The sequence below is a fragment of the Xenopus laevis genome, chromosome 3S (genome assembly GCF_017654675.1).
Source record: "Xenopus laevis strain J_2021 chromosome 3S, Xenopus_laevis_v10.1, whole genome shotgun sequence".
Lineage (NCBI taxonomy): Eukaryota > Metazoa > Chordata > Amphibia > Anura > Pipidae > Xenopus > Xenopus laevis.
This window is the reverse complement of record NC_054376.1, coordinates 3,400,530-3,424,119: the sequence shown is the minus strand read 5'-3', so window position 1 is coordinate 3,424,119 and position 23,590 is coordinate 3,400,530. Positions and strand designations below refer to the sequence as shown.

The following is a 23,590-nucleotide window of genomic DNA, read 5'->3' as shown; positions in this document are numbered from 1 at the left end:
AATTCTTGGGCTGTTTTGCATATACTGCGCGGGGTTTGAGGTCTCCCCAGAGTGGCTCAATGATATTGAAGTCAGGAGACTGATGTGGCCACTCCAGAACCTTGACTTTATTTTGCTGTAGCCAATGACAGGTTGACTTGGCCTTTTGGATCAACCCTTTTAGTCTTGTAGAAAGTTTGGCAGAACTATTGTGCCAATGCTTTTGACTCTATGGTCATGAGTTCTGGCAAGAGACAATGGATCCTCTCATCCTCCAACCAGAAATGAATAATGGTCTCAGATCTCTGATTCTCTTTCTTCCTGCTCTTGGGCAGTTCTCTCTCCATGGCCAGTGGGTGGGGCCCCAGAAACAGCTCTAATTCTATGTATTTCTATGTAAGATTTTCATAGACAGGACCCACCTCATTGGTAGGCATTCCAGTCTCCCCCAGTTCTACCCTGGTACAAATGTCTTGTTCTACCTACCCTCTCATTTTTGGTCCCAGAACATAGTCAGGTGCCCCTCAGAGCAGCAGTTGTAGTTAACAAGAGTGAGGGAGAACAGATACAGAACATTACATCATAATAGGGCAAAGTGGAGCTGGCTGGCTACAGTAAGAGGACACGGAGACAGTAGGGCAAGATGGAGACAATAGGGCAAGATGGAGACAGTTAAGATCATGGAGACAGTAGGACAAGATGGAGACAGTAGGAGAGGGTGGAGGCAGTAGGACAAGATGGAGACAGTACAAAAAGGTGGTGACTGTAGGAGAAAGTGGAGACAGTAGGGCAAGATGGAGACAGTCCAAGAGGGTGTTGCCAGTAGGACATAATGGAGACAGTAGGGCAAGATGGAGACAGTAGAACAAGATAGTCAGGTGCCCCTCAGAGCAGCAGTTGTAGTTAACAAGAGTGAGGGAGAACAGATACAGAACATTACATCATAATAGGGCAAAGTGGAGCAGGCTGGCTACAGTATGGAGACATGGAGACAGTAGGGCAAGATGGAGACAATAGGGCAAGATGGAGACAGTATAATACCATGGAGACAGTAGGGCAAGATGGAGACAGACGGGCCATTTGGAGACAGTACAAGAAGGGGTAGACAGTAGGAGAAGGTGGAGACAGGGCGTGAGACAATGGAGACAGTAGGGCAAGATTGAGTCAGTACAAAAAGGTGGTGACTGTAGGAGAAAGTGGAGACAGTAGGGCAAGATGGAGACAGTCCAAGAGGGTGTTGCCAGTAGGATAAGATGGAGACAGTAGGCAAGATAGCGTCAGTAGGGCAAGATGGAGACAGTAGGACAAGATGGGGACAGTAGGACAAGATGGAGACAGTAGGACAAGATGGAGACAGTAGAACAAGATGGAGACAGTAGGACAAGATGGAGTCAGTAGGGCAAGATGGAGACAGTAGAACAAGATGGAGACAGTAGGGCAAGATGGAGACAGTAGGACAAGATAGCGTCAGTAGGGCAGTTTGGAGGCAGTATGAGAAGTTGGAGATGGTGTGAGACAATGGAGACAGTAGGAGAAGATGGGGTCAATAAAAAAAGATGATGACAGTTGACAGTTGAGCAAGATGGAGAGTACGGGGCATGATAAAAACAGCAGGGCAGGATGGTAATAGTAGACTTGGATGGGTTCAGTAGATCAGGACTAGATAACTGGCAGTAGGGCAAGATGACAGTAGGGGTAGATGGTTTGTATGAATATTACACAACTCACTTGCTACTTTGGATGCTGTGGGTGTCGCTGCTGAAATAACTTGGGTTCCTCTTTGGCAATTTTTTTTGCCAAATATCAGTTAATTTCCTGTTTCTTTTTAATTTGCCCTAAAAGAAAACCCCCAATGAATAGGACCAAATTACTGAATTATCATGTTCTGACTTTTTATAATGAGAAAATTACTTTCCTGCGCTGGGAGTAGCAGATCCCGTGCTGAGCGGCCGAATTAACTGCAGATTTAACGTTTCCATTTCCACTTCTGTTCTGCAACACGCGGCCCAGCTAAGCCTCCAGGGCTCTCAAATTCTAAGGGGAAGTTAATATTTTCAATGAATTAGCATCAAAACAACTTTTGCTGAAGGCTATCCCAGAGGGGCTGATGGGAATGTGCTAGTGACTTTATATTGTAAGCTCACTGGGGCAGGGACTGATGGAAATGTGATAGGACCTTAGATTGTAAGCTCACTTGGGCAGGGGCTAATGGGAATGTGATAGCGATCTTAAATTGTAGGCTCACTGGGGCAAGGACTTATGGGAATTTGATAGGGACCTTAGATTGTAAGCTCACTGGGGCAGGGACTGATGGGAATGTGATAAGGACCTTACATTGTAAGCTCACTGGGGCAGGGACTGATGGGAATGTGATAGGGGTCTTAGATTGTCAGAAGTAGCAGTACAGGCAGTGAGTCTGGCGTCTGCATCATAACAATTTTTGTATTTATAAACAGAGAAGGAATGTTCTGGGCACACAATAAGCTATACCCTCATACTGTACTGTCTAAGGGAATCAATATGGCACCTCCTCCTCCCATATGTATAAATACAAATATACAGAGAAGGAATGTTCTGGGCACACAATAAGCTATACCCTCATACTGTACTGTCTAAGGGAATCAATATGGCACCTCCTCCTCCCATATGTATAAATACAAATATACAGAGAAGGAATGTTCTGGGCACACAATAAGCTATACCCTCATACTGTACTGTCTAAGGGAATCAATATGGCACCTCCTCCTCCCATATGTATAAATACAAATATACAGAGAAGGAATGTTCTGGGCACACAATAAGCTATACCCTCATACTGTACTGTCTAAGGGAATCAATATGGCACCTCCTCCTCCCATATGTATAAATACAAATATACAGAGAAGGAATGTTCTGGGCACACAATAAGCTATACCCTAATACTGTACTGTCTAAGGGAATCAATATGGCACCTCCTCCTCCCATATGTATAAATACAAATATACAGAGAAGGAATGTTCTGGGCACACAATAAGCTATACCCTCATACTGTACTGTCTAAGGGAATCAATATGGCACCTCCTCCTCCCATATGTATAAATACAAATATACAGAGAAGGAATGTTCTGGGCACACAATAAGCTATACCCTCATACTGTACTGTCTAAGGGAATCAATATGGCACCTCCTCCTCCCATATGTATAAATACAAATATACAGAGAAGGAATGTTCTGGGCACACAATAAGCTATACCCTCATACTGTACTGTCTAAGGGAATCAATATGGCACCTCCCTCCTCCCATATGTATAAATACAAATATACAGAGAAGGAATGTTCTGTGCACACAATAAGCTATACCCTCATACTGTACTGTCTAAGGGAATCAATATGGCACCTCCTCCTCCCATATGTATAAATACAAATATACAGAGAAGGAATGTTCTGGGCACACAATAAGCTATACCCTCATACTGTACTGTCTAAGGGAATCAATATGGCACCTCCTCCCATATGTATAAATACAAATATACAGAGAAGGAATGTTCTGGGCACACAATAAGCTATACCCTCATACTGTACTGTCTAAGGGAATCAATATGGCACCTCCTCCCATATGTATAAATACAAATATACAGAGAAGGAATGTTCTGGGCACACAATAAGCTATACCATAAATGTGTGACATCAGAAATAAAGTCATTAATATGAAGCAGTAACAGCTGAGCTGATATCAGCCCCAATGAGTCATAACTGGAATTAGGTTTGTTCCGGTGGGAGACGACAGTTAGAGGCGAATCCGCCCTCCTCTCGAGAACTAAAAGTGGTGCTTTTCATGTATCTGTCCCTCTAATAGAGAGATGCACCATAATCTCTGCTCCCCAAACCTTCCTCCGTCTTCTCTCCATATATGGGCATATGATTTGTTATCCACATCCTATAAAGAATATTCTCCTGTTTCTGCTTCAGGAGTCAGAACCGGCAGTACAGCACAGAGAATACAAACAGCCAGCGAGACAGGCGCCTCTTCCAATAACAATAAACCCAGCGAGGAATGAATGGATATCAGGAAATTGCTGGATTCCAGAGGCTGTTTAATGTGTTCCCGGGGTTCTGCTGGGAATATTATTGACTATCTTGTCACAAACAAAATAGGTCATTAAAGCAATTAAGCCCTAATGGTAATCTCAGAATTTACTGCTCAGAGGAGACTGTTGCTTTCTGACAATGTCATAATAATATCTGGGCACAAGGGACTGTATCCTGCATTGCACAACGATTGGCTGCACTGCTGCAAATGTATTTCTTTATTCTGATGTACCAGTATCTGTCCCCCCTTGTCTCCGTCCCTATATATTAGGCACCTATGTACCCCCTACTGTAAATGATAAGGATATTAGAAGTCACCGAGGGGTTTGTGAACATATAAAGGCACAAGGCTGCAGGCTGAGTTATACAGGGAACTCTGAGTATCACTCATGTATTATAAGGGATAATGTACCCCCTACTGTAAATGATAAGGATATTAGAAGTCACTGAGGGGTTGTTCTGTGACCATATAAAGACACAAGGCTACAGGCTGAGTTATACAGGGAACTCTGAGTATCACTCATGTATTATAAGGGATAATGTACCCCCTACTGTAAATGATAAGGATATTAGAAGTCACTGAGGGGTTGTTCTGTGACCATATAAAGGCACAAGGCTGCAGGCTGAGTTATACAGGGAACTCTGGGTGTCACTTGTTGATTATAAGTGAATATCTACCTCAATTGTAAATTTTAAGGATATTAAAAGATATTGAATAAAAGTTATAACACGCACATTTCAGAGAGTCATGTGACAGGAAGAATATTACAAAGCACTAATTATAACTGGTGAAAATAAGGATATACTTTATAGGGCTCATGTATAGTATAAAATAGTAAAATATTGCCATTTTTATTATTTCCTTTAGGAAAGCGATTTCCCGATCGGGGCTCCAGCATCTGGCTCCTGTGCACTGTCCAATCTCCAATGGTCCGGCCAAGGAACTGAGAATGACCCTGGATTGGACTGTACGGTTTGCTCTTTTTACAGTAAAGCAACTACCTGGTGCGGGGCCCGGATTCGCGTCTGCGGGGCCCTGGTGCTGTCGCACCCCCAGTGGGGATCATTTATCAACACTGGGCAAATTTGCCCATGCGCTGTAACTCATGGCAACCAGTTAAATTGCTGCATTCATTGTTTTACTTGGCTTTAAAAGCTAATAACTGATTGGTTGTTATTGGTAACTGCGCATGGGCAAATTTGCACTGTGTTGATAAATGAGCCCCAGTGTCTTTTTAATACAATTTAAGGGGATACATTGATTAATTGGAAGGAGGCAGGTGAAGGACTTCAGCAGGGTAAGGGGAAACAAGTCTGTGACTCAAGCAGTGGGTGGGACCAGAATGCTCTAATGGAATACCTCCCAACTGTCCCATTTTGTGCGGGACAGTCCCGCTTTTGACAGCTCAACCTGCAGTCCCGCATTTGTACTGAAATCTCCCGACTTTCTATTGGATCTCCTGAACTGAACAGCCAGAAAAAGATACAACGTTTCTAACTTATTTAGCTTTTGGCAGAGATCCCAGAATAGACACTTAGATACTTTTGTAACAATTTAAGAGAAGCAGGTCTCTTGGGAAAACGACGACTCGCATCTTAAAGGGCAATTCACCTTCATCAGCAAAACTGTAATAAGACGTAACAACCACAGAAATGTGTTCAAACTTTCATAACCTGTCAAATTTTGTAAAATGGACATGGTAATTAGGGGGTGTGGCCACCAAAATGTGTCCACGCCGAATGTTTTCGTCCCTCTTTCTGTTTCCAAAATGTTGGGAGGTATGTAACGGTAGCTTAGGGGGTAGGGGAAGAGAGTCTGTGACTCGAGTAGTGGGTGGGGCTTACGGGAGCCTAAATCTTTGCAGCGTATGGGTTAACATTGTCCCATTTGATTCAGGAGAATGCAGTGAATGGGGAGCACCTCTGGCAGGAGACAAATGTATCTGGAGACCTGTGTTACCTGGGGGAGGAGAACTGCCAAGTCAAATTTGCTGTAAGTGATCTCCACCTTTCCCCTTATGAAGCCTGTTTCTAGTTGCTAGGGGCAGTGACTCTAGCAACCACATGAGATACATGGATATCTGATTTCCTGTAATTTCATTCCAAAGATGGGGGATCTAGGCTTGCAGTGATGCTAGGGTCCCATCTTTTCACTTGTTCTGCTCACTTTACTGTGCAATAATAATTATTATAACGCTACAAATAATCCCCTCCCATTGAACCCTGTGCAGAAGTCGGCGCTTCGTAGGAAATGTGCAGCCTGTAAAATCGTGGTCCATACGGCCTGCATGGAGCAGCTGGACAAGGTAAGAGCTCGCCATCTACTGGCCGCACTTGAAATGGGGATTTTGCTTGGTTACCGCTACGGGCTGCGGCAGTCGTGCAATTCCTTAGTCATCGTTAGTCATTCGCCCGTCAGTTTTTATTCATCTGCATCGGTGACAAAATGCTGCTCAGCTCCATCGTTTGCTAATCGGCTTGAGGAGGTCAAAAGGCAATGGGTGATTGGACAAGGGACACAATCAGGGGAGAAACAATAAATAGGGGCCGTTGTGAGTTCTCTCGGGTTTAAAGGGAACATTGGGTCTTGTTTTAATCAAGGCTTAGCTACTGTTTATTTGCTCATCACCAGGCAATACTATAGGGAATGGATTTCTGTGCATGGAGCATAGGAAATGTTAGAGAGAGATGCCATATAGTTCTGGTAGAGTTCAACTTAATGTTTTGGTAGAACAGTCTCTCCCTATAGAGAGTCTAAATGATTGCAATGAGCCCAAGTGAGTTTTACTGTAGTAATAACTATATGCTGAGTCTTCTATACTGTGAATCCCCTATACTGTAAGTCTTCTATACTGGGAATCCCCTATACTGTAAGTCTTCTATACTGGGAATCCCCTATACTGTAAGTCTTCTATACTGGGAATCCCCTATACTGTAAGTTTTCTATACTGTGAACCCCCTATACTGTAAGTCTTCTATACTGTGACTCCCCTATATTGTAAGTCTTCTATACTGTGAATCCCCTATACTGTAAGTTTTCTATACTGTGAATCCCCCTATACTGTAAGTCTTCTATACTGTGAATCCCCTATACTGTAAGTCTTCTATACTGGGAATCCCCTATACTGTAAGTCTTCTATACTGTGACCTATACTGTAAGTCTTCTATACTGTGAATCAGGGATAGACGGTTACTGGGGAGCCCCCAGCCCCCCTACATGTCACCCGTAGTCACTGAACAGACGTAGGACACTGGTGTGGCGTTTGCTATATTTAGATGCCCTAATTCTATGTTTCTCTTAGATTAATTTTAGATGCAAACCCACTTTCCGCGATGGAACCTCTCGGACCCCAAGGGAGGTAAGTGAGCGTGTGGGTGTGTGAGATTTCCAAAGTGTAACTACTAACTGTGTCAAGGAGAAAGCTGTGCAGGTTGAACAAAGGAAAGTCTAGCAAAATTATATCTGGGAATCCCAAAGTCACGGATATAAGTCTTTGCTCCCATAGAGAACATTAGTTGCATGTCCGACCTTTCAAGTGACACTGTTAAGGTAGCAGAAGAAGCTGGAGGGGACCCCAGGGCAGTAAAGTTATTGGGGTCTCATCTGTTGAAAGTCACATAAAGCATCTTCAGGGCTTCAACCTCTCATTCCCAAAAGGTTCCTTGAATAGGTTGAGCTAGGTAATGGGAACAGATGCCCTGGGCCCTGCAGGACCTTAGGTGGGCAGGGTATGGAGAAAGCACATCTAGTAACATAGGATGGAGACAGTAGGGCAAGATGGAGACAGTAGGAAAAGATGGAGACAGTAGGGCAAGATGGAGACAGTAGGAAAAGATGGAGACAGTAGGGCAAGATTGAGACAATAGTACAAGATGAAGAAAGTATGGCAAGATGGAGAAATTCAAGGTAAGATGGTAGCAGTGAGATGCAGATATTGGGCAAGATATTCACAGTAAGACACAACAGAGACAAGTAGATCAAGTTAGAGAAAATCTGAAGACAGTAGGACAAGATGCAGACAGTAGGACAAGGCAGAGAAAGTATGACAAGATGGAGACAGCAGGGAATGATTGAGACAGTAGGGAAAGATATAGACAGTAGGTCAAGATGGAAACAGTAGGTCAAGATGGAAACAGTAAGTCAAGATGGAAACAGTAGGTCAAGATGGAAACAGTAGGTCAAGATGGAAACAGTAGGGCAAGATAGAGACAGCAGGGAAAGATGGAAAGAATAGCACAAGAGAGAGAAAGTAGGGCAAGAGTGTCACAGTATGGCCATAATACAGTAAGACACAATAGACACAGTAGAGCAAATTGAAGAAAGTAGAACAAGACAGAGACAGCAGGAAAAGATAGAGACAACAGGACAAAATAGAGGTAGTAGGATAAAATAATAATAACAGGGCAAGACAGAGAAAGTTGGGCAAGATGGAGATTGTATGAAAAGATGGAGCCAGTAGGGCAAGATGGAGACATCAGGGCAATATGATGACAGAAGGATCTGTACAGAGACAGCAGATGAAGATTTTTACAGTAGGGGCTTGATCACTGTTGGCCAACCTGCGGCCATGAGTTGTTGAAGCACAAGGCTGAGCTAGTTCTATTGTATTTAGCTGCTGACAAGCAAAGTGAGGCTCGGCAGAAGGCTAATTAATGACTCACGGAGCAGGGGATATTCCTCCACCACAAACTGCCGATTCTCAGCTCTGCCTTAATTGGGTGTCAAGAAAAGTGTTATAACAGCCAGCTTCCCATGTGTATGTATTTAAGTAGGAAGAGCCATTTGTACTCTCAGTTCCCAGAGCTGTCAAGGTTCCTCAAACAGTGCGAGGGCTCAGAGTTGTTGTGAGCTCTTGTTCAAGGAATATTAAAGGGTACGTTTGTAATATGTCAAGGAAGCTTCTCTGTTCTCCCCTAATTGTCCAAACCATAAATGAAGTCATGGAGACCCTCTCACACCCCTGATATGTGTTGCTAGACAGAGACGCTCTGATGGTTTTTTCTTAGGTCAGACATTTTTCTTGTTGTTCTAACCAGCAGAATCTGGTGAGACATCACTGGGTCCATCGACGGAGACAAGAGGGCAAATGCAAGCAGTGCGGGAAGGTAAAAGAATTTAAAAAACTTGTCCCAAAGTAAGACTAACCCTAAACCAATAAATAGTAAGAGGAGGGTTTTGAGGACGTGAGTCCAAACATAATAGGAGCCATAGTCTAAGAGCAAACATTGTAGTAGTAGAGTAGGCTCAGCCCATACATTTGGCAACCTCCATGGGCCTCTTAATAGCTTTCATCAACATCATCATTATCATCATCTTAATATTTATACTGTGCATTCCCCTACTTTGCAGAGAAATTTCTTCCACTTCAGAAGTGCCAAAGATCGTTCCACAAATGGAAGGTGCACCACCCATTTCCCTCCATATTGTTCCTAATTAACTGTTATTCCTGTTGTGTTTGTGCCACCCAGGGGTTCCAGCAGAAGTTTTCATTCCACAGCAAGGAGATCGTGGCTATTAGCTGTTCCTGGTGCAAACAGGCGGTAAGGAGTGTTAGTTGTTACTCAATGAACTTGATGGTTTGTTGACTTGGATAGAAAGTCATTGATGTCCTCAGTTCCAGATGGCCAAATAATAATTTTGTGCAAAAACATGAGCATTGTAACCTTCATGGTCAATGATCCCATGTGTGATATCACTTTTGGCTTTTGGTCCACCAATTCTGGTCTTTGTGACATCAGTCCTGGGATTACAAAGCTTGTGCAAGGAGGTGGGTAATGCTAGTAATGTGCTTGGGAAGGATTGAATAGTGGTGTATTGGGGTCAGAATGTGGCTAAGGGTCAGGCTGAGCCCAGTAGAAGGCATCTGGTTGACCCCTTGGTAGAGTCGAATTGGAATGAACCATGCCTGACCCAAACCCACTGACCCCTAACCTGCACCCGCCACCCTGACACAATGACACAGAACTATAAACCCAGTGAGAATAAGGAATTTATGGATTTTGTTTCAGTATTCAGAACCAGCAGTGCAGAGAACAGAAACATCTGAAATATGTTCTATTCATTGATTGGTGCTGTTTCCATGGCATTATAATATTAGACACTATTACCCAATCTTTGTCCCCAGTGATTGTCCTACTGTTCTATGTAATACAGCATATGGGTTGTGCTTGATTCCCACATTTGTGTATTTCAGTTCCACAACAAGGTCACCTGCTTCCTGCTGCATCACATAGAGGAGCCGTGCTCCTTGGGGGCCCATGCGGCTGTTATAGTTCCTCCAAGCTGGATCATTAAGGTGAAGAAACCTCAGGTAACTGCATGCTTTGCTTTGTTTGTGATGGTCTGGTCTCCTCTTCATGGCCCACCAAGCCTTGACATTGTCCAAGACAGCATCTGTATGTAAGGCATTAGTGTCACCGTACCGCATGTGTCCCTTGGGAGTAACTCCCTTTAACTATCCTCTTGTTGTTCAGTTGATGGGAATCCCATAATTGCCTTTACACCTCGTTTGGACCCTTTGTAGAAGATATCATAGCCCAACGTGCTGTCTATGCTAGAGGGCTTGGGAATATAACAAGGAGAGGACCAATATGATATTGATATTAGCTTATGAGTAACCTGTTCGATCTCATCCTGGAGCCGACCCAATTTAATGTTGACAAGAGGCTTCAGGAACCATGAGCAACCTGCCTCTCTGATGACATTTGAGATGAAAACATAGAGGAGCAGATTCTCCACTGGCATTCTCGCTGGACTAGACAGTGAGGGGCCTTGTGGGTAGTCAGCTCCTGCCCCATCTCTGGAGTTGATGCTGGGCTTGAGGGCCTGGCTAAGTTACAATAGACTGGGGCACTGTTTCCTTGTTAGAGACATTGTACGACCGAGGGATACTAAAGACCTGCATGTTGTTGTATAACAAAGTAGCTTGTGTGCATATTACTAAGTTTGTCAATAATTGTCTGGAGGAACTGTCCGTGAGTGCATGGAGTCATTTGCACCGCTCAACAACTTAATTTAAAAGAAATGCCCCGTGAGTGCTGTGTAAATGTGGGAATATATATGGGAAAACCATTGAAGACCATCTCTATGGTCTGAGGAAAGCTGTATAGCAGAAGTCTGGTGGTGTTGGTCTAGAACAGGGCTGTCTAATTGCAAGCTGTACTGAGCCCTCCAAGAAATTCACATGACCCTCAGACTGCTCAAGGGCTCCACTGACCCTTTCATGACATAGAAAAGAATCGGGCCACTGTATAGAAACAGTTGGACAGCACTGGTCTAGAAGTTCAAGGTGGAGAGCCCATTGGACTTTATTGCATTTGCAAATTTTCAATGCAGTTTTTCTTTAACAGTTCTGTTTAAGTAATATTCAGTCTTCTATTGAAAGGTTAATATGGTTGGAAATCAAATGGGGGTTCATATAAGACTCCCTTTGGATTTTGCAGGTGAACACAAAAAACTCCACAAGAAGGAAGAAGAGGACTTCGTTCAAGAGGAGAGCCAGCAAAAAAGGTTTGGAGGTAAGGAGCTCAGCTTGGCGATGGTCCTTGGGTTTTGGGGTCATGTCCATTATGGACCTGGATATATTCAGATTTACTGTTTGTGGATTAAGGAATCCTGATGGAAACCATGGAACCATGTATGAGACCATGCTCAACTGCATCAGTGCTGGTTATCAGTCTTTATCTCTGCCCCATTTTACTATCATCTCATTATTGTCTTCTGTTTCAGTGACTGGCCAAGAATCTCCAAAAATACTCACTGCCACCATAATTGGTTTAGCTCGAATTCAATCACTGCCGTTCTTTTGAGAGTATTGTGGTGATTATGCCACCTTTTGTGCAGTTGTGCTTATTGTGAAGCTTTGCTACTCTATGTTGGTATTTCATGAATGGCCATCATCCTGATTTTGACTATAAGTTCATACTGACTACAATGTCTCTTGTTTCAACCAACAGGATATTAAAGGCAGAGCCTTCATAATAAAACCGATCTCTTCCCCGCACATGAAACCATTGCTGGTTTTCGTGAACCCAAAAAGTGGAGGGAACCAGGTGAGTTCTGGTTGATCCAAAGAATCACATACGGCCGGTCTTTATAATTGGATTAAAGTTTAAACGGAACTTATGGTGAATGGAAGGCAACACATCTTTGCATGGGACCAAATTCTTGTTTTTTTGTTTCAGGGTACGAAAGTTCTCCAGATGTTTATGTGGTACTTGAATCCTCGGCAGGTCTTTGATCTCTCTCAGGATGGACCACGGGGAGCGTAAGTGAGGAACATGTCCTTGTTATCCCATTATCCCATCCCATTATGGTTTCCACCATTTATAGTTGACTTAAGATGTCTCATTGTGCCCCTGGTTCATCCTTTCCATTGACAGTGGAAGGGGAAGGCAGTCTCCGCAGGCAGTTAGAGATGACACACATGATCGGTATAAAAATAAAATCCACATACTCCATGCAGTATTTAATTAAGGTACCCTCAAAATGTTCTAGTCTACTGCATGTGTCTTTTACTACATGGACCAGTCCCTAGTATTAGGTATGGACATGGTCCACACCTTGGAGAACATGATATCACCCACCTTCATGCAAGTGATTGTCAAGAATGAGAATGATTTGGGTCATTGGGTAGGCTCAGGCTGTTGCCCAACAATGTCCTACAACTCTCCCAACCCAGTTAAAAGAGATTCCATGGCCAACAAAAGATCTTTCAAAAGTAAGACCACCACAAGCATGTGCCGTGTTGCCATCTACAAAATGTTGGGAGAATGAAGTAGGCATGTTTTGTAGATGTGAGGTTTCACTGGTAGAACTTTGCCGCATAACTCTTCTTATGGTCCTTTCTTATAGCAGTGGAGACTTCAGTGGTCATCGTCATCATTTCTTAACTCCATCCCATCACATCACATCCTCTCTCTTCTCCTCTGTTCCTCAGGCTGGAGATGTACAGAAAAGTGCCAAATCTTCGTATCCTTGCCTGTGGTGGTGACGGGACGGTAAGTGGGCAACTCTGATGTGTTTCTCTCTGTTTCTGAAACGTGCCTTTATGATTTGTTCAGTAGTGAAGAAACTAATACAAAGTTATGGGCCTGTTCTGTTTGATGTCATTGGCAGGTGGGCTGGATCCTTTCTGTCTTAGATGAGCTTCAGTCGAACCCTCCGCCTCCTGTAGCAGTTTTGCCCCTTGGCACAGGGAATGACCTTGCACGCACCCTTAATTGGGGAGGGGTACGTTTTTGATTCCATTGTTGAAAGGGATCCCAAAGTCCATTGGTTGGTTCAGTCATTGAACTGCATTGCGATGGTAGTACTCTTACTGGCCACTAGATGTCACTGCATGACCATAGAGTTCTGTTGCTTTTAGGGGTACACCGATGAGCCCGTGTCAAAGATCTTGTGCCACGTAGAGGACAGTACCATTGTCCAGTTGGACCGCTGGAACCTGCACGTGGAGCGGAATCCCGACTTACTCCACGAGGAACTGGATGATGGGACACATAAGGTCAGAGGTCAGACGCTCTGTCTGTGCATATGGGGGGTTGTAAGATATACTCGGAGCATAGTCTATTGTACCCCACGATAATCCAGCATTCCTTCAAGGCCTAAAATAGTGAAAACAATGAAAAAATAGTTATTGTCTTTTGTGGTTTTAAAAATGATCCTTAAAGGGGAAGTAAACCCTATGAAAGTGACTTCTCAATGTGCAGATTAATTCCAGGTTATGTGTAAATGTAATTTCTATTGAAAGCAGCGTCTGTCTGTCCCGTTGCAGCTTCCACTTAACGTATTCAATAACTACTTCAGCCTAGGGTTCGACGCCCACGTCACTCTTGAGTTCCACGAGTCTCGGGGTAAGTTTGGAAATGCCGACAAACCATCTCTGGTTTAATGTTTTATCAGGAGCCAATTAAAGGGGTGGTTCACCTTTAACTTTTAATTTTACCCATTGTTAGCAACTTTTCAATTGGTCTTTTTTTTAAATCATTTTCAGTTTGTCTTCCTCTTCTGCGTCTTTTCAGTTTTCAAATGGGGGTCGCCGACCCCGGCAGCCAAGAAACTATTGCTCTTTGAGGCTACAATTTTATTGGCATTGTTACTTTTTATGACTTATCTTTCTATAAAGCCCCTCTACTATTCATATTCCAGTCTGTCATTCAAACCACTGACTGGTTGCTAAGGAATATAAGACACTTGTAACCAGATAGCTGCTAAAATTCCAATAAAAAAAACAATAAAAAAAATAAATACTATATGCAAATTGTCTCATAATTGTCTCTACTGTCACTCCTGGGATATAGTGCTGCTTGAAATTCAGCCAATTGCAGAGAACAAGCTGCCCTTCGATTGGCTGTAATTCAATAACTCGCAGGGACCTCCCCATAAAGCTCTTCCATTGTTGCTACAAACCACGGTGATGGCAACAGGTAACCCCAACATTGCCAGGGATCAATTTCCATTACTGCCTTTATAAAGCTAGTTTTAATTATCATTTAGGGGCAGGACAAGAAATCAATACTGAGAGTTAAAGTGGAGGCAGACATTGAATCCAATTAGAATTCTTGATGGCATATTCCAATCTATTGCCCTTTAACCCCTTGTTGCTCAGTTAAACAACCGGCTGTTTGTATAACAGAACATTCTGTCCCAGGGCTACACAGATCCTATCTGATCCCCATTGTAAGCAGCAGTCCTGTCCTGCTTTATGGCAGCTGAGATTCTAGCTATCTGTATAACAGAACATTCTGTCCCAGTGGCTGCACAGATCCTATCTGATCCCCATTGTAAGCAGCAGTCCTGTCCTGCTTTATGGCAGCTGAGATTCTAGCTATCTGTATAACAGAACATTCTGTCCCAGTGGCTGCACAGATCCTATCTGATCCCCATTGTAAGCAGCAGTCCTGTCCTGCTTTATGGCAGCTGAGATTCTAGCTATCTGTATAACAGAACATTCTGTCCCAGTGGCTGCACAGATCCTATCTGATCCCCATTGTAAGCAGCAGTCCTGTCCTGCTTTATGGCAGCTGAGATTCTAGCTATCTGTATAACAGAACATTCTGTCCCAGTGGCTGCACAGATCCTATCTGATCCCCATTGTAAGCAGCAGTCCTGTCCTGCTTTATGGCAGCTGAGATTCTAGCTATCTGTATAACAGAGCATTCTGTCCCAGTGGCTGCACAGATCCTATCTGATCCCCATTGTAAGCAGCAGTCCTGTCCTGCTTTATGGCAGCTGAGATTCTAGCTATCTGTATAACAGAACATTCTGTCCCAGTGGCTGCACAGATCCTATCTGATCCCCATTGTAAGCAGCAGTCCTGTCCTGCTTTATGGCAGCTGAGATTCTATCTATCTGTATAACAGAACATTCTGTCCCAGTGGCTGCACAGATCCTATCTGATACCCATTATAAGCAGCAGTCCTGTCCTGCTTTATGGCAGCTGAGATTCTAGCTATCTGTATAACAGAACATTCTGTCCCAGTGGCTGCACAGATCCTATCTGATCCCCATTGTAAGCAGCAGTCCTGTCCTGCTTTATGGCAGCTGAGATTCTAGCTATCTGTATAACAGAACATTCTGTCCCAGTGGCTGCACAGGTTCTATCTGATACTAAAATGCTTTATTCTGCACATATAAAGCAAAAAGAACAATGGCAAAATTTGAAGGCACTTTGTTTTGTCTTTATTCTCCTTTCAGAAGCAAATCCCGAGAAATTCAACAGTCGCTTCCGTAATAAGATGTTCTATGCAGGGGTAAGTGAGGGATGATCCTGTGCAGTGATTGGTGGATTAAGAAGAGTAAGAAGAGAGAATAATAATAATAAAATGATTCTATTGGTGGGCAGTTTATATCCTTTGTATTTTTTGTCCATTCTATAGGCCGCTTTCTCTGATTTTTTGCAAGGAAGCTCCAGGGATTTATCGAAGCACGTGAAGGTTGTGGTGAGTATTGAGTTAATTACACCCTGGGGGTCGGTCACATGACTGGGAGAAAGTAGACGGGTCGATGGGTACCAGGAAATATACACCCGGCCTCCCAAACATGTGATATTAAAGGGGCGGTTCACCTAAAATTTAAGAATGTTATAGAACGGCTCATTCTAAGCAACTTTCAATTGGTCTTCATTTTCCCTTTTTTTTTGTTGTAGTTTTTGAATCATTTGCCTTCTTCTTCTCTTTCCAGTTTTCAAATGGGGGTCAGTGACCCCATCTTAAATAAACAAATGCTCTGTAAGGCTACACATGCATTGCTATTGCTGCTGTTTATTACTCCTCTTTCTATTCAGGCCTCTCCTGTTCATATTCCAGTCTCTCTTTCAAAGTAATGCATGGTTGCTAGGGGAATTTGGACCTTAGCAACCACATGGCTGCAATTGCAAACTGTAGAGTTGCTGAATAAAAAGATAATAACTCAAAAACCACAAATGAAAAACAATTGCTCATTGTCTCAGACTATCATCATTTTAAATTTTCATATAAAGGGGAACAAACCCTTAAAGAGACCAAAGGAATTTCAGACCTCTGACTCTTTTTTTTGGGTGTGGCTGAGACCGTGTCACATGACTGGGAGAAAATAGACAGGCACAAGCAGAAAAGCATCAAAATGAAAGAAAAATCACATTTTACTGACACTTGTAAATGTTTCCTTCAACATTCAACGTCTTTGCGGCTCCCCATTCTTTCTTGCAGTGCGACGGCACCGACCTCACCCCAAAAATCCAAGAGTTGAAATTCCAGTGTATTGTCTTCTTGAACATCCCCAGGTACCAGAACCGGAGCAGAAAACGCATTGTATCCCCCTCCTGATACAGAAAGTATCTCATCCGTTTCCATTATATTATTCTCTGTAATATTCTTTATTCTGAGTCAGTGATCCCTCTAGTAAAGCTCCTGCTGTTCCGCTATCTGTGTCCCCATCTATTGCTTTATGATGATCTTTATTTTGTGGGTCTCTAGAGCTTTGCAGGGAGCGGAAGGGAGAGATATAATTGTCTCTAATAGACATTGTTCCCTACTGTTGTATTGTCCGTGCTCGGATACGTGGATATTAAAGGGGAAGGAATTCTTCATTAATAAATATAAGCCTTCAACTGCTGGGGGCCCTGTACTCTCCCCTATAATCATTCCTCACTTTTCATTGTAGGTATTGTGCTGGCACAATGCCCTGGGGCAATCCCAGCGACCACAGAGACTTTGAGCCCCAGCGGCACGACGATGGTTATATAGAGGTCATCGGATTTACTATGGCTTCACTGGTGAGTTGCACCCAGATTATGGGCCCTGGAACTATGTGTTTATTTGTGCCCTGGGTACCCCTGGAACTATATCAGGGTGACACCCCAATGTTTCTATATATCTGTAACCTTGTTATGAGCTAAGGGGGCCCAGTCTGAAGGTCAGTTAGGGGGAGATTTGGGGTGAGTGTTTATTTGTACCCTGGGTACCCCTGGAACTATATCAGGGTGACACCCCAATGTTTCTATATATCTGTAACCTTGTTATGAGCTAAGGGGGTCCAGTCTGAAGGTCAGTTGGGGGAGATTTGGGGTGAGTGTTTATTTGTACCCTGGGTACCCCTGGAACTATAGCAGGGAGACACCCCAATGTTTCTATATATCTGTAACCTTGTTATGAGCTAAGGGGGCCCAGTCTGAAGGTCAGTTAGGGGGAGATTTGGGGTGAGTGTTTATTTGTACCCTGGGTACCCCTGGAACTATAGCAGGGTGACACCCCAATGTTTCTATATATCTGTAACCTTGTTATGAGCTAAGGGGCCCAGTCTGAAGGTCAGTTAGGGGGAGATTTGGGGTGAGTGTTTATTTGTACCCTGGGTACCCCTGGAACTATAGCTGGATGACACCCCAATGTTTCTATATATCTGTAACCTTATGAGCTAAGGGGGTCCAGTCTGAAGGTCAGTTGGGGGAGATTTGGGGTGAGTGTTTATTTGTACCCTGGGTACCCCTGGAACTATAGCAGGGTGACACCCCAATGTTTCTATATATCTGTAACCTTGTTATGAGCTAAGGGGGCCCAGTCTGAAGGTCAGTTAGGAGGAGATTTGGGGTGAGTGCTAATTTGTACCCTGGGTACCCCTGGAACTATAGCAGGGTGACACCCCAATGTTTCTATATATCTGTACCTTGTTATGAGCTAAGGGGGCCCAGTCTGAAGGTCAGTTAGGGGGAGATTTGGGGTGAGTGCTTATTTGTGCCTGGGTACCCCTGGAACTATAGCAGGGTGACACCCCAAATGTTTCTATATATCTGTAACCTTGTTATGAGCTAAGGGGGCCCAGTCTGAAGTTCAGTTAGGGGAGATTTGGGGTGAGTGTTTATTTGTACCCTGGGTACCCCTGGAACTATATCAGGGTGACACCCCAATGTTTCTATATATCTGTAACCTTGTTATGAGCTAAGGGGGCCCAGTCTGAAGGTCAGTTAGGGGGAGATTTGGGGGTGAGTGTTTATTTGTACCCTGGGTACCCCTGGAACTATAGCTGGATGACACCCCAATGTTTCTATATATCTGTAACCTTATGAGCTAAGGGGGTCCAGTCTGAAGGTCAGTTGGGGGAGATTTGGGGTGAGTGCTTATTTGTACCCTGGGTACCCCTGGAACTATAGCAGGGTGACTGTTACCCCATTGTTTCTATATATCTGTAACCTTGTTATGAGCTAAGGGGGCCCAGTCTGAAGGTCAGTTAGGGGGAGATTTGGGGTGAGTGTTTATTTGTACCCTGGGTACCCCTGGAACTATAGCTGGATGACACCCCAATGTTTCTATATATCTGTAACCTTGTTATGAGCTAAGGGGGCCCAGTCTGAAGGTCAGTTAGGGGGGAGATTTGGGGTGAGTGCTTATTTGTACCCTGGGTACCCCTGGAACTATAGCAGGGTGACTGTTACCCCATTGTTTCTATATATCTGTAACCTTGTTATGAGCTAAGGGGGCCCAGTCTGAAGGTCAGTTAGGGGGAGATTTGGGGTGAGTGTTTATTTGTACCCTGGGTACCCCTGGAACTATAGCTGGATGACACCCCAATGTTTCTATATATCTGTAACCTTATGAGCTAAGGGGGTCCAGTCTGAAGGTCAGTTGGGGGAGATTTGGGGTGAGTGTTTATTTGTACCCTGGGTACCCCTGGAACTATAGCAGGGTGACACCCCAATGTTTCTATATATCTGTAACCTTGTTATGAGCTAAGGGGGCCCAGTCTGAAGGTCAGTTAGGGGGAGATTTGGGGTGAGTGTTTATTTGTACCCTGGGTACCCCTGGAACTATAGCAGGGTGACACCCCAATGTTTCTATATATCTGTAACCTTGTTATGAGCTAAGGGGGCCCAGTCTGAAGGTCAGTTAGGAGGAGATTTGGGGTGAGTGCTAATTTGTACCCTGGGTACCCCTGGAACTATAGCAGGGTGACACCCCAATGTTTCTATATATCTGTAACCTTGTTATGAGCTAAGGGGGCCCAGTCTGAAGGTCAGTTAGGGGGAGATTTGGGGTGAGTGCTTATTTGTGCCCTGGGTACCCCTGGAACTATAGCAGGGTGACACCCCAATGTTTCTATATATCTGTAACCTTGTTATGAGCTAAGGGGCCCAGTCTGAAGTTCAGTTAGGGGGAGATTTGGGGTGAGTGTTTATTTGTACCCTGGGTACCCCTGGAACTATATCAGGGTGACACCCCAATGTTTCTATATATCTGTAACCTTGTTATGAGCTAAGGGGGCCCAGTCTGAAGGTCAGTTAGGGGGAGATTTGGGGTGAGTGTTTATTTGTAACCCTGGTACCCCTGGAACTATAGCTGGATGACACCCCAATGTTTCTATATATCTGTAACCTTATGAGCTAAGGGGGTCCAGTCTGAAGGTCAGTTGGGGGAGATTTGGGGTGAGTGCTTATTTGTACCCTGGGTACCCCTGGAACTATAGCAGGGTGACTGTTACCCATTGTTTCTATATATCTGTAACCTTGTTATGAGCTAAGGGGGCCCAGTCTGAAGGTCAGTTAGGGGGAGATTTGGGGTGAGTGTTTATTTGTACCCTGGGTACCCCTGGAACTATAGCTGGATGACACCCCAATGTTTCTATATATCTGTAACCTTATGAGCTAAGGGGGTCCAGTCTGAAGGTCAGTTGGGGGAGATTTGGGGTGAGTGTTTATTTGTACCCTGGGTACCCCTGGAACTATAAGCAGGGTGACACCCCAATGTTTCTATATATCTGTAACCTTGTTATGAGCTAAGGGGGCCCAGTCTGAAGGTCAGTTAGGAGGAGATTTGGGGTGAGTGCTAATTTGTACCCTGGGTACCCCTGGAACTATAGCAGGGTGACACCCCAATGTTTCTATATATCTGTAACCTTGTTATGAGCTAAGGGGGCCCAGTCTGAAGGTCAGTTAGGGGGAGATTTGGGGTGAGTGCTTATTTGTGCCCTGGGTACCCCTGGAACTATAGCAGGGTGACACCCCAATGTTTCTATATATCTGTAACCTTGTTATGAGCTAAGGGGGCCCAGTCTGAAGGTCAGTTAGGGGGAGATTTGGGGTGAGTGTTTATTTGTACCCTGGGTACCCCTGGAACTATAGCAGGGTGACACCCCAATGTTTCTATATAACTGTAACCTGGTTATGAACTAAGGGGGCCCAGTCTGAAGGTCAGTTAGGAGGAGATTTGGGGTGAGTGCTAATTTGTACCCTGGGTACCCCTGGAACTATAGCAGGGTGACACCCCAATGTTTCTATATATCTGTAACCTTGTTATGAGCTAAGGGGGCCCAGTCTGAAGGCCAGTTAGGGGGAGGATTTGGGGTGAGTGTTTATTTGTACCCTGGGTACCCCTGGAACTATAGCAGGGTGACACCCCAATGTTTCTATATATCTGTAACCTTGTTATAAGCTAAGGGGGCTCAGTCTGAAGGTCAGTTAGGGGGAGATTTGGGGTGAGTGCTTATTTGTACCCTGGGTACCCCTGGAACTATAGCAGGGTGACTGTTACCCCAATGTTTCTATATATCTGTAACCTTGTTATGAGCTAAGGGGGCCCAGTCTGAAGGTCAGTTAGGGGGAGATTTGGGGTGAGTGCTTATTTGTACCCTGGGTACCCCTGGAACTTTAGCAGGGTGCCACCCCAATGTTTCTATATATCTGTAACCTTGTTATGAGCTAAGGGGGCCCAGTCTGAAGGTCAGTTAGGGGGAGATTTGGGGTGAGTGCTTATTTGTACCCTGGGTACCCCTGGAACTATAGCAGGGTGACTGTTACCCCATTGTTTCTATATATCTGTAACCTTGTTATGAGCTAAGGGGGCCCAGTCTGAAGGTCAGTTAGGGGGAGATTTGGGGTGAGTGTTTATTTGTACCCTGGGTACCCCTGGAACTATAGCTGGATGACACCCCAATGTTTCTATATATCTGTAACCTTATGAGCTAAGGGGGTCCAGTCTGAAGGTCAGTTGGGGGAGATTTGGGGTGAGTGCTTATTTGTACCCTGGGTACCCCTGGAACTATAGCAGGGTGACACCCCAATGTTTCTATATATCTGTAACCTTGTTATGAGCTAAGGGGGCCCAGTCTGAAGGCCAGTTAGGGGGAGATTTGGGGTGAGTGTTTATTTGTACCCTGGGTACCCCTGGAACTATAGCAGGGTGACACCCCAATGTTTCTATATATCTGTAACCTTGTTATGAGCTAAGGGGGCCCAGTCTGAAGGTCAGTTAGGAGGAGATTTGGGGTGAGTGCTAATTTGTACCCTGGGTACCCCTGGAACTATAGCAGGGTGACACCCCAATGTTTCTATATATCTGTAACCTTGTTATGAGCTAAGGGGGCCCAGTCTGAAGGTCAGTTAGGGGGAGATTTGGGGTGAGTGCTTATTTGTGCCCTGGGTACCCCTGGAACTATAGCAGGGTGACACCCCAATGTTTCCAAAATCTGTAACCTTGTTATGAGCTAAGGGGGCCCAGTCTGAAGGTCAGTTAGGGGGAGATTTGGGGTGAGTGTTTATTTGTACCCTGGGTACCCCTGGAACTATAGCAGGGTGACACCCCAATGTTTCTATATAACTGTAACCTGGTTATGAACTAAGGGGGCCCAGTCTGAAGGTCAGTTAGGAGGAGATTTGGGGTGAGTGCTAATTTGTACCCTGGGTACCCCTGGAACTATAGCAGGGTGACACCCCAATGTTTCTATATATCTGTAACCTTGTTATGAGCTAAGGGGGCCCAGTCTGAAGGTCAGTTAGGGGGAGATTTGGGGTGAGTGCTTATTTGTACCCTGGGTACCCCTGGAACTATAGCAGGGTGACTGTTACCCCAATGTTTCTATATATCTGTAACCTTGTTATGAGCTAAGGGGGCCCAGTCTGAAGGTCAGTTAGGGGGAGATTTGGGGTGAGTGTTTATTTGTACCCTGGGTACCCCTGGAACTATAGCAGGGTGACACCCCAATGTTTCTATATATCTGTAACCTTGTTATGAGCTAAGGTGAGTAAGGGCTCTTACAGACGAGCGTTTTTACCTGCGCTCCCCTGCGTTTTCCGGTTTTGTGCATTCAGCCTCAGGGGAGCGCAGGCGTAGACGTACTGAATTCTTTTCAATGGGGCTGTACTCACACAGACGCATGTAAGCGCTGAACGCAGGTTGGGACGCAGCATGTTGCATTTTACCAGCGTTCGGCGCTAACATGCGTCTCTGTGAGTACAGCCCCATTAAAAAGAATTCAGTACGTCTACGCCTGCGCTCCCCTGAGGCTGAATGCACAAAACCGGAAAACGCAGGGGAGCGCAGGTAAAAACGCCCCTAAGAGCCCCTAAGGCGAATGTTGATAAAAAAGGGGGCATACAACCTCTACTACAAAGAGATTTAGAAAGTGGTAAATCTATGATATAGATCACATGATCTGTAACTGTTGGAAATGAAGCAATTCTGTATATTGTGTGTAGTTTTGTCATTGTCAGCGCATGGTTTGGGCAGCAGCGGATTCACTCACCTCATTGTGTTTTAGGCTGCCCTGCAAGTTGGAGGTCATGGAGAGAGGCTGCACCAGTGCAGGGAGGTGACCTTGTGGACATATAAGGCTATCCCTATGCAGGTAGATGGAGAACCATGTCGACTGGCACCTTCCCTCATCCGGATATCCCTAAGGAACCAGGCCAACATGGTGCAGAAGTGCAAGCGCAGGACTTCTATGCCTTTACTTAATGAGTAAGTCACAGCGTCACCCTCCCTGTCAAAAATCATAGATGTCGAGGAAGCAAAAAGGCATTTGATGAGCTTTATTTTCATGTATCTGCTCATTGTATCAATATGGTCTTCTCTCCCATCATTATCAAGCGCTTTCTGGCATTGCTGGGCTCTCACTTTTCAATATGATTATTTAATGTAGCAGGACCCTCCATCGCAGGTTAAGGGCACAGGGAGAGACGTTTGGGAGCAGCTCCAGACTGGCCAATAACTACATATATCCAAGAATGTAAATGAGACCTTTCAGCAGTTGTATCTCCTAGCGCCTAAGGGTAAATGCCTTCTGTGTTACACCCTC

General features: G+C 44.5%; 1 protein-coding gene across 10 annotated transcripts in view; it reads left to right on the top strand.

Moving 5' to 3' along the window:
• Positions 1–23,590, top strand: part of LOC108712247 (diacylglycerol kinase iota) — a 90,681-nt gene that overhangs the window by 40,156 nt on the left and 26,935 nt on the right. For 7 of the 10 annotated variants that reach the window (XM_041587887.1, XM_041587890.1, XM_041587886.1 and 4 more), the window contains exons 2-20: positions 4,916–5,015; positions 5,945–6,040; positions 6,279–6,353; positions 7,350–7,406; positions 9,085–9,153; positions 9,517–9,588; positions 10,242–10,358; positions 11,491–11,565; positions 12,004–12,099; positions 12,232–12,314; positions 12,987–13,047; positions 13,166–13,279; positions 13,416–13,553; positions 13,824–13,902; positions 15,746–15,801; positions 15,928–15,990; positions 16,738–16,811; positions 17,192–17,303; positions 23,054–23,253. In XM_041587887.1, coding sequence (XP_041443821.1) covers positions 4,916–5,015; positions 5,945–6,040; positions 6,279–6,353; positions 7,350–7,406; positions 9,085–9,153; positions 9,517–9,588; positions 10,242–10,358; positions 11,491–11,565; positions 12,004–12,099; positions 12,232–12,314; positions 12,987–13,047; positions 13,166–13,279; positions 13,416–13,553; positions 13,824–13,902; positions 15,746–15,801; positions 15,928–15,990; positions 16,738–16,811; positions 17,192–17,303; positions 23,054–23,253 — 1,737 coding nt within the window. The remainder of the gene's footprint in view (positions 1–4,915; positions 5,016–5,944; positions 6,041–6,278; positions 6,354–7,349; positions 7,407–9,084; positions 9,154–9,516; positions 9,589–10,241; positions 10,359–11,490; positions 11,566–12,003; positions 12,100–12,231; positions 12,315–12,986; positions 13,048–13,165; positions 13,280–13,415; positions 13,554–13,823; positions 13,903–15,745; positions 15,802–15,927; positions 15,991–16,737; positions 16,812–17,191; positions 17,304–23,053; positions 23,254–23,590) is intronic. The other 3 variants (XM_041587881.1, XM_041587885.1, XM_041587882.1) reach the window with 2 other exon arrangements.